The sequence below is a fragment of the Alligator sinensis genome, unplaced genomic scaffold, assembly GCF_000455745.1.
Source record: "Alligator sinensis unplaced genomic scaffold, ASM45574v1 scaffold166_1, whole genome shotgun sequence".
Lineage (NCBI taxonomy): Eukaryota > Metazoa > Chordata > Crocodylia > Alligatoridae > Alligator > Alligator sinensis.
In genome coordinates, this window is record NW_005842098.1 from 1613410 (window position 1) to 1624171 (window position 10762).

Genomic DNA, 10762 nt, shown 5'->3' on the forward strand with positions numbered 1-10762 from the left:
GGGGGGGGGGGGAAGGGATATAATAACGATAGCAGCTCTTTAATTGAAAAGGTGGGCGGCTCTTAAAAGAGCCATTTCGAATGTGTTTGGTGATCAGGTTTACTTGGAGCTGGTGTACTTGGTGACAGCCTTGGTGCCCTCGGACACGGCGTGCTTGGCCAGCTCCCCGGGCAGCAGCAGGCGCACGGCGGTCTGGATCTCCCGGGACGTGATGGTCGAGCGCTTGTTGTAGTGCGCCAGGCGGGACGCCTCCCCGGCGATGCGCTCGAAGATGTCGTTCACGAAGGAGTTCATGATGCCCATGGCTTTGGACGAAATGCCGGTGTCCGGGTGCACCTGCTTCAGCACCTTGTACACGTAGATGGAGTAGCTCTCCTTCCTGGCTCTCTTCCGTTTCTTATCCCCTTTTTTCTGGGTCTTGGTGACCGCTTTCTTCGAGCCTTTTTTCGCAGCTGGAGCGGACTTGGCAGGTTCCGGCATCTTGCCGATTGAGTGGTTCCCGTTGAGATCAACAACAACCTGAACCCAATTAGAGCCGCCTGTATTTATAGGGGCATCATGCAAATAAAGGGAGTCTAGCTTTAACTTGCTATTGGACTTTCGCTGCAATTACGTCATTCACTGTATGCCTCCATTGGACCAAAAAACCGTTCTCCTCATTGGCTGTCTGTGCACCCACGGCTTTTGGCCAATCACAAGAAACTTTTTCAACCCAACCCAGAAGATAAAAAGGCAGATTCCAGTTTGCCGATATGTAGACTTTTTCCTCCTCTGTCATTTTTTGTACTCGTGCTGCTGTATACCGAGAATGTCAGGCCGCGGCAAGCAGGGCGGGAAGGCGCGGGCGAAGGCTAAGTCTCGCTCCTCGCGGGCCGGGCTGCAGTTCCCGGTGGGCCGCGTGCATCGTTTGCTCCGGAAGGGTAATTATGCCGAGCGGGTAGGGGCTGGAGCCCCGGTCTACCTGGCGGCCGTGCTGGAGTACCTGACTGCCGAGATCCTGGAGCTGGCGGGCAACGCGGCGCGGGACAACAAGAAGACGCGCATCATCCCCCGCCACCTGCAGCTGGCCATCCGCAACGACGAGGAGCTCAACAAGCTGCTGGGCAAAGTGACGATCGCGCAGGGCGGCGTCCTGCCCAACATCCAGGCCGTGCTGCTGCCCAAGAAAACCGAGAGCCACAAGGCTAAGGCCAAGTAAATCTTAATAACAATACACCCCAAAGGCTCTTTTCAGAGCCACCCACAGTGTCCGAAAAGAGTTGGATAACGTTCTCTCACAGCCCTGCCTATAGAACAAAAGTTCTGTAGATTCGGATGTGTATTATCAGGGTGCGGCGGTCCTGAGCGATAACCATTTAATTTACACAACATAACTATTAACCTAGTACTGTCTTTTTTTAAAACACAACCTTAGTTACTAGTCTCTTGAGTTTCCTATTCTTAAATCTACTGTATCCGTTTTTCTAAATTTAGTTTAAAGGCGGGGGGAGGCAACAAGTTTCACAACTTAATTGAAGGTCACTGGGCAAATCCTGTTAAACTCATAAATGCGTGGAAGGGGGCAGGGAAAAGAGCAGAAAGGGATCAGTGGCAAGGAACAGACTAGCACGGACTACAGATTGGGGTTAGTTTGGCTTTAGGAAGTGAGTCCCGAACAATCCTAAAACTGCAGACTGATGGCGGGACGCCTTCTTGGCAGAGACCGGGAATAAATCCCAAGTGGGGGAGGGGAGGAGATGGGAAGGCTTCTGACCAATCCCTACAAAGCGCGGTCTTTTCAAACTCTTCGTCCGGTAAAGCCCCACCTCAGAGCAAAACCGAATAGAAAGCCGGATACTGTTTCTAAATAAATCAACAAGCGTTTCTTTCGCCTTCAAACTGGCAGGGGGAGGGGGCGATAGGAAGACTGGCGGTCAAAAACAAACAAACGCGAGAGATATAAAATACTATGACTTGGTGGGTGGGCGAGTGAGCTTTGTTACAGAGGATTTCGACTCTTTTAGATCATTCAGATAGGTACTTTTAGCTGCCTGGTGAAATGATAGGTATGTGTGGAATGCGATAAAGCAGAGTGGTGTGTGTACCCCTAATGTGCAAGGCAAGGAGCTACAGATGGGAGTTTTTTGGAAGTGGCAACAGATTTATTTCAGGGTGAGCTCAGTTTGGAATTATAGTGCTGCTGCAACTATAGCTCAGCCATGGTGTGAGCGCGGTGTTTCAGCTCTTTTCCAGATGAGGTGGGTGGCTCTTAAAAGAGCCCTTGGGTTTCTTCGCAGAAGAACCTTGACTTTTCTTCCTCCAATGAATTTGCGTCTTGGGCGCAGCCCTCTTTGCCTTCCCCTTTGCTGGCCTGGGCTTGCCAGCCTTAGGCTTCCCTGCCTTGAATTTGGCTGGGCTCTTGCCTGTCTTCTTGAGCTTAGCAGCCTTGGCCTTCTTGGGGCTTTTGGCCATGCTCTTCTTGGCTGCGGTGGCCAGCCATGGCAGCTGCCAGCTTCTTGGCTTTCTTGGGGATCTTCTTCATAGCCACCGCCGCCTTAGGCTTCTTGGCCTCACTGGCAGGCTTCATGGCTGCTTCATGGCTACTTCTTGGGTGCCTTCTCCTTGGCCTCGCCTGGCTTCTTACCCAGCTTGAAAGAAGCCAGAGGCACCAGTACCCTTGCACCAAGGCACCCTTGCGCACCAGGCTCTTGAGCCCCAGCTTAATGCAGTAGTTGTTCTTCTCCACATCATAGCCCTCAGCTGCCAGCACCTTTAGGGAGGCCAGCAAGAGCCCTTTGTGCTCTTTGGAGGCGGACTTGGCCTGGGCGATGATTAGCTTGGTGATGCTGGGGCATGAGGGCTCACAGGCTTTCGAGCCCCCTGCAGCTGCCTTCTTCCCTTTCTTAGCTAGAGCCTTAGAAGCTGGGGCAGGGACAGCAGTGGTGGAAGCTGCAGGGGCAGCAGGTGTTATTTCAGATATGATTAGAAAGGTTTTCAAACCAATAAAACAAAAAACAAAACAATGGGGGGGGAAGCAAGTCAGATCCCTGCCATTTATAGGGAGGAGAAACTATGTGATTGGTATGTTGAAGAGCCCTCCCAGCTGCCAGGCAGAAAGGACTCGTCTTCCTGCTTCATTTGTGCTTCTTTTGGGAAAACAAAGTGTTATTTATGTACAATAGCTGTAACCAAACTGCTCTTTTCCTCATCCAGATGAAGGTGCAAGGAGATTGTGTTTTCACACTAAACTTCCCTACTTTAAAAAAAAAAAAAGGAAACTTTTATGTTAAGAAAGAACAAACCAAATGCCTTTTCCTTATGGTGGATAGACACCTCAGAACCAAAGTTTTGCATTGCTTTCAAATTACAAAGGTACCTTAGTAAATACCATCAGAGAAATAGTGCCTCACTAGTCTTGGCAATGTATTCTCCTGAGTAGAGAAGGACACTAGTAATTTTCATCTGTGTTCATTAAAAATCCACCTCAGGAAGACAGAAGTAGCACCAGACCTCAGAAACTGGACTTGAAATCTGGAAAACAAGAGATCTAAAGCAAAATTAGTCATTTAAATATTTCCTTCTTTTTCTTTCAGGCATATTATTCGAGGACTACACCAGGGCTTTCATTTAAATAGCACTGGGGTATTGTCCCAAGGTGATAAAAAACTCCATTGCAGATACTTCTTATTGCAATTAGCTGTGGTTTTATGTAGGACTAAGAGAAGCAAATTGCTCTTATATTAATTGTATTCAAAATATTAACTTGGTTTTTGAACTTTTATAAGGAACAATGGCCTTTTGCTTGCATTCACGGACATTATAAGAGTCTTTAGTAATTTCAAAAGCAATGGGTGGATCTGACCCAGATGATATCAGAGAGTATCTCTGGTGGGTTTGAAACACTCCCACTTTTAATCAACCAGGACTATGGGTTCCCCTACTTTTAGTTCTTAGGTCAGACAGGTTTCACCCACTACATCTCCTGCTTCAGGAATGCTCTGCTGAAAACCAGGAACCTGCTAATAAGCAGACAAAGGAACCCTTCAGTTGAGGACTGTATCAAAATGGGTCTGAGTGAGATGCAGGGACACTACAGAAAAGTGGTTGAAGACACAGGGGAGGAAATGGCAGGGAACATACAGAAGAGAAGGGACTGACACAGATTGTTCAGTGGCAGGACCAAGAGTGACAATGTCAAAGATGGAGACGCTGACAATGATGATGACGGTTATGACATCAAATGAAAGGACTGGGGAAACAGGCAGGGAATTGGGAGGGGGTGGGGGGAGGAAATATGATTGTGACAGGTAAAGATGGTGGTGACAGGCACGCAGCAAGGTTATGATGACAGGAATGAGAAATGGTGCAACTGTAAAGGTGTGTTTTGGATTGTCAAGTGAACCATATTAGTCACAACACAGATTTGGAGAGGGGTGCATGTGTGTGTGTGTCTAAATATATTCTCAAAAAAAGGAGAGACTGAAATACTCCGTAGATTTCTTATTTAAAAATACCCAGAGCTCTTTTTCTCCCTATCACTCTTAACAACTGAATGTGAATGCAGACTTGGAGCACCACTTACCAATATGTCTTCTGTAAGTGAAGGAAGGATTGTTTGTACTTCATATTTTCTAAATCATTCATCCTTTCAAATCAGATATTTGTTTCTATCTTTATTTAAAATAAGAAAGGTCTCACTGCTGGAGGAAAAGCTGTTCCATTTTACATCACAATTTACATTATAACAGTCATATTACATAATTCAGGATTTTTTTGTTTAACTGAGATCCTGTATAAGTGCAAGAAAACCCCTTTGTTTTGGTATTGGATATGTTTCTTTCCTCCAAAGACATGAATTATTTCTCCCACTCACTATTTCTGGTTGGATTAAACCAGATTATTTAAATTCCGATTTACAATCCATGAAATAAATGTAAGCCACAGCAGACCCCGACCCAGTTTCTGTATCAACTTGATTTAAAGTGTGTGTGTGTGTGTGTGTGTGTGTGTGTGTGTGAGTGAGAGTGAGAGAGAGAAGTTTTAGATAAAGGGAACAATATAGCACCTGTGATGAATGCCTAAGTGCTTGCAGCCTGGTGTTCCAGATAGCCTGCACTTATGTGAAGACCTTGAAAGAATGTGCCTCAGGTTTTAAAACCACAGGCCACATCTCTAGCAACAACAAACTTCCTTTTGGCACTTCCAGTGTAGGTAACAGAGTCACAGATCGCCACTGCCTGGAAGTCCCCTCCATGAGTCTCTCCACACACATGCTTGGTCCCGGTGTGTCTAGCCAGTGCAGGACTATCTGGTTCAGCAATTTCTGGGGCACTCAGAACTACCTTTTCCTGTCCCTTTACTAGCTTTCCTTTGCTTGGCATTTTTAACTAAAATACAGTTTCCTAGGAGAGAGAAAAAACCTTACAACGTTGCTATTAGTAGCAGCTACAAGTTTAGTTTCCAAGCAGGAAACTTCTATTTGCCTGCATATCTGTACTGAACCTCTCCAACTGAAAACACAGACAAGGCAGGTTGTTGGAATAAGTCTCTTCCTATTTTTGTGTCACATTTTTCTTAATAAAAGATCAAATAAAGCTCAGCTGAGGATACTAAGATCGAATGCTATTGTAACTCCAGTAGAAACCCACTTTGACTGGCAATATTAGATTGGTCCCTATTTGTCTAGGAAAACACATTATACTTTATCCGAACCTCCAAGAGGCCAAGAAGCGATGAAGCTTGCAGACCGTTCCTATGAAGAGCTGCTATCAATACTCCTGCCCGGCTTTCCCCAGACAGGACCTTTTCACAAGCTCACCAGGTCGGGCGAGTACCCATTTTCGCGCCCTTTTTTTGAAAACTGTATTTTTCTAACATGGGGGTTATATTTAAACCGACCAATCCAAGGTCGAGAAGCAAGTTCCCCTTAGGGTTACTCTTAGTCCTAAAGTGAAGCTTGGCTGACATTACTGCAGCAGCTTGATTCCGCAGCTTGTTGTCTGCAGCAAATTCTGACCAATCAGCTTCTCTGACACATAATTTGTATCCTCCATGATTTCCCCTAGCATCAGCTTCGTGCCCTAAAGTCTCGGTGGGGAGGATGAAGCTGCTATGTCTCGGTTTCATCAGAAATCAGCGGCACCCACGTATTTCAGCAAAATAGGTGGTTTTTCTTTCGTGTTTATATTTTGGATGCCTGGAATGGTTCCCTAGTGACATAATATATTGTAGTTGATGATTTATTTAAATGGCAGTTTGGACTGCTTAAAAAAAACCCACTAAAAACCCTCTCCATTTCTCCATTAGAAAGTGAGAACATTTCCTTACCGTTGGAAGGGGTGAAATGGCATTTATTTAAATATACTATATTGCTATATTACATATACTAAAATACAGAACAATCCAACACAAAACAATCACTCCAGAAAAAAATTAATTTTGTTCAAGGCCAATTCATGTTTCCTATGTTTCAGTGGGCAGATGAGTGGTTCTGTTTACCTCGGTCTTGTTTTAGTTCACCTCTGCCAGTATTCAAAAGAGAAACAACTGGAAAGTACAGGTCAAAAGAGAAACAACTGGAAAGTACAGGAGAAGCATTTTCCTGTACCACGTCTTGTTTTTTGGTCTCTACTGTTTATTACTACTGCTGTTACTACTACTAATACTGAAACTTATTGAGTTGGTGAACTGCACTGTTTTCAAGTCCCCCCACCTCCCCCTTTCCCATTTCCCCATCATTTTTCTCTTTTTAAAGAGTTCAGTAAGTATTAACACTTTAAAGAAACCTTACTTCATTATTCCATTATTTCCCTCACACACAATTATGTTAATTCAACATAACACTTTTTTGTTTTGGGAGGGGAAGTAGAAGGGGATCCTGCTTATTGCATGAGGTTAAATCAACACCAGAAACATCTCTTCAGGTCTCCTCTTCTTTCAGTTCTTAAACTATCCAGACTTACGGCATGCAGACTTATCTCTAATTAGGTTTGCATGTCCAGTGCTGACATACTTTTGTCTAGACAAAACAACACTTCAATCCACAATCTATTAAATGCCTCACCTTTGGTTTTACAAATGTTATGTGGAGTATAAATGACAAACTTCTGATGCCCTCATTTCTGAGTCCCCATTAGTATGTGCTGGCAGAAATTCCACATTAAACTACAAATTATTTAAATTTCACAATCCTGAACCTGCTAAGTATCATATTGAACAGCTACTTGCCAGAGTTTGTGTAGTTAGGATATGATGTCATGTCCCCAAAAAGAAAAGGGTATGAAGGGTCTCTCAAAATCACAGTAATAAAAGATACCTAATAATCATGCAGTTATCTTTAAAGGGGTGTTAATTTGATTCCTGGCATGGACATTTTGGAGTTAGGTTGCCCCCCTAAGTAACCATCAGGAAAGAGTCATGATTATTTACACAGGCTTGCTTCGTTATTCAGTGGTCTCATTTTCTTCTAATGAACTCAGTGAGTGGGAGGATATAGATTGGCCATACCTATTCAATCAATAGCTCTTGCAGAATTCAAAAAGCCCAGTTACACAAATGCCCCAGACATCTGCAGGACATTCACTTCTTAACTAGATCCCCCTGCAAAACCTGGTATATTATAAAGTAATGTAATAGCATTCTGTTTGGACAAACCAAACTCAAATTGGGACCTGACTGATAATTCTCCAGAGTATGCAACTTTATAGAGCTTTACAAAGCTCTATAATGAGCAGAATTTCCATTTTGATGATCCAAAGTTGTAGTGAAGACAAGCTCTCCCCAAAGGCAGGAGAAATGCATTCAGGAGTTCTCTATGTGTAGTACTCAAAATCTTAAAGTGCTTTTAAAATCAATCTGCTACTTTTCAAGAAACTTTGAAATTCATGAGTGGGAGAGGTACAAGTTTGGAATCCAGGACTTTCCTCTTACGACTCAAAAATAGTTTATAATGTTCAGAATGTATTAACATGTTGTGCAAAGCTAATGGGAAAAATGAAGCTCCAACCTTCATAAAATGTATATGATCTGAGTAATACTGAGCTCAGCTTTTGACTGGTACCAACGATCACTTTAGAAATATGTCATACTACAAATTGTTTAGCACCTCTGCTTGCAAAGAGTTCACATTTGTGCAAGCAATTATTTCTTCTGGAATACCTGCCAGAGTTGGGAGGAGGTAGAGGGGACATGGTGAACATCTATTGGGATATATAAGCCAGGTCACATATGTATCTTAAAATTATTTTCTCAGACTTCATTCATCAGCAGAGACTTTTCTTATTCATGCGAAAAAAATCCGATTGAGATGAATTGACCATTTACCATATCTACAAGCAACTTGTGCTCCCTTTCCCTAAATGCTAGGCCTAAACAATAGCAACAGGAACAACTCTGGAAGAAAGCCTCATACAAACTCCATCTGTAATGGTGTGTGGCTCTAGGGGACAAAGAGGGAGGGAAGAAGCCTACAGAGTGGGATTAAGGATCAATCCTGTATTCTACAAGATGGGACTGCGAACACCAGGGTAAATAAACAGAGCTGCAGCAAAAAAGAAAAACTGACTCCTTTATGAATCCCTCCCCCTTCAAGAAGCAACTTACCAAACAGTTTTGTTTGTGTTTTTTTTTAATAAAAGCTAATCACTTGGGGCAAAAAGGGGTAACTGTACAATTATTTCTTACTGAGGGAGATTGTATCACTAAATTGCTTGGTTTTCAATTGCATAACTGAAGGAGCATATGTATTCCTGGAAGGGAGCAAAATACTGCCAGTCAACCTTAACTTTGCACTAATTCCAATTTGAACAATGATTTTAAAGAGTTCCTTGAATATCTTTTTGTGAGGTCTGGGAGTGGAGTTTGAATCTACAGCAGAAAATAAACTGTCTCACAAGTAAACTCTCAGCAAAAAAAAAAAAGTTCTGACAGTTCAACTTCTTTGAACTGACTTATTTTTTTTCCCCATTGACTGTTACAGAAATGACTTTACGCAATACATTAAATACATTTGACATTAAAAGGGTGGATGAAACAGACATGAGATCTGCAACAGACAGGTAACACGTTTTTTTTAAAAGGGGTGAAGATAAGGTGTGGGGGAAAGGGCTGTGAAATCAAGGTAGGGCATTGGTTAAAAATGAAAAGATTATTTTGATGAAATTAAATGTATAACAACATATGACATCACTTTTTGGAAAATACAAGATGAATCCAAACACAGAATACATGCCTGACCTTTGTATACAAACATACAACTAAACTGGCCTTAATGTTTGATCTGGACAAGTATGAATGGCTAAGAAATATCTGCAAGGATGTCCGGTGATAAAATAATAAAAGATCACACAATCAGCAACAACAAATAGTCATCTCTACTTCTATATCAACCAGAAAGCAAAAAGTATTCAGAGGAAAGATTTGAAGGGAGCGGGTGGTGGGGGGGAGGAATTCTGTATCTTATTTTTCACCACTTTGAGGCAAGTAATAATAAAAATTGCTCTTTTATAATTAATACCCTTCTTTATGTGGATCTTTACAGGTCACCCCCGCCCGACACCCGTCCTTGAACAGGAAAAGACTACAAATTTCAGATGAAATACCGATTGCCGTCAGCCCTCCTTTGTTTAAGGTTTGCAAGATGGCGGAGAAGACGACGAGGAAAGGGGCGGGCGATATGGGAGAAAAGAGAGAGGAGAGGGAGAGGAGGGATGTGTCTGTGAAGCCGGTTGGCCAGATATTGCTGCAGTTTCTTATTTGAAACAGAACAGGGTGTCCCCGTCCCGTCCCCCGCGCCGAAAACTCAGGGCGGTGTCTGCCACAAGTGGGATCACAACGATGTGAAAGGAAAACACGAGCATGACACGCGCACACTGCACGCGAAAAAGCTCCTGTCCTAAGGGGCATCTTGGGGAGAGGTGCGCCCTGCCGGGAAAAGAGCAGCGGCACTGAGCGCGGTGCTGGCGCTGCCTAGCGGGTCTAAAACTCTCCAAAAGCGGAGATCAGTTCTTCCGGCTGCGGCTGGGAGAGGGGATGATGCCTCCCCGCTCAGCAAACGGCGGCGCTGCTACGCCGGAGCCGCCTCAGGCTCACAAGGCAAGAAAGCAAGCGAGGGTGGGGGAGGGGAGAAGCGCCAGTCTCGCGCCTTTTTTTCTTTCTTCAGTTCTCAATCAGGTCGGACCCCAGGCAATATATACCGCGCTCTCCGCCAGTCTCTCTACACACAGGTGGTAGTAAGCAACTTGTGAATATGTCAGGTCGTGGCAAAGGAGGCAAGGGGCTGGGGAAAGGCGGTGCCAAACGCCACAGGAAAGTGCTGCGGGACAACATCCAGGGCATCACCAAGCCGGCCATCCGCCGCCTGGCTCGGCGCGGCGGCGTGAAGCGCATCTCCGGCCTCCTCTACGAGGCGACCCGCGGGGTGCTCAAGGTCTTCCTGGAAAACGTGATCCGCGACGCCGTCACCTACACGGAGCACGCCAAGCGCAAGACCGTCACCGCCATGGACGTGGTCTACGCGCTCAAGCGCCAGGGCCGCACTCTCTACGGCTTCGGCGGCTAAACGGAGATGAAAAAACCCATCTAGCAGCTACTTAAAATACAAAGGCTCTTTTCAGAGCCACCCACATCTTCACAAGAAGTGCTGTTAATCTGAGTTTTGCTTTAATAATGCAGTTCTTATATCGAACGCAATACATTTAATTTCGATTCATGTTTTTAACGTGTTAGTTAAGTGAGAACAAAGAAAGGCAGGTGTACGCTTACGGGGGAGCGAAAGGAACCGCTC

At 44.5% G+C, this 10762-nt stretch overlaps 3 protein-coding genes across 3 annotated transcripts; 2 read left to right on the forward strand and 1 right to left on the reverse strand.

The window, feature by feature from the left end:
• Positions 1-24: 24 nt before the first annotated feature.
• Positions 25-507, reverse strand: LOC102384519 (histone H2B 7-like). Its single transcript, XM_006024174.3, has one exon. The coding sequence runs from the start codon at positions 478-480 to the stop codon at positions 100-102; it is 381 nt and encodes a 126-aa protein (XP_006024236.1). The 5' UTR covers positions 481-507; the 3' UTR covers positions 25-99.
• Positions 508-769: 262 nt separating this feature from the next.
• Positions 770-1381, forward strand: LOC106722232 (histone H2A-IV). Its single transcript, XM_014520209.2, has one exon. The coding sequence runs from the start codon at positions 809-811 to the stop codon at positions 1196-1198; it is 390 nt and encodes a 129-aa protein (XP_014375695.1). The 5' UTR covers positions 770-808; the 3' UTR covers positions 1199-1381.
• Positions 1382-10208: 8827 nt separating this feature from the next.
• On the forward strand, positions 10209-10756 carry LOC102388444 (histone H4-like). Its single transcript, XM_006024188.2, has one exon. It carries the CDS (start codon positions 10226-10228, stop codon positions 10535-10537), a length of 312 nt encoding a protein of 103 aa, XP_006024250.1. The 5' UTR covers positions 10209-10225; the 3' UTR covers positions 10538-10756.
• Positions 10757-10762: the final 6 nt, after the last annotated feature.

Coding starts and splice junctions, on each gene's coding strand:
- LOC106722232 (XM_014520209.2), top strand. CDS start 809: ATGTCAGGCCGCGGCAAGCAGGGCGGGAAGGCGCGGGCGAAGGCTAAG.
- LOC102388444 (XM_006024188.2), top strand. CDS start 10,226: ATGTCAGGTCGTGGCAAAGGAGGCAAGGGGCTGGGGAAAGGCGGTGCC.
- LOC102384519 (XM_006024174.3), bottom strand. CDS start 480: ATGCCGGAACCTGCCAAGTCCGCTCCAGCTGCGAAAAAAGGCTCGAAG.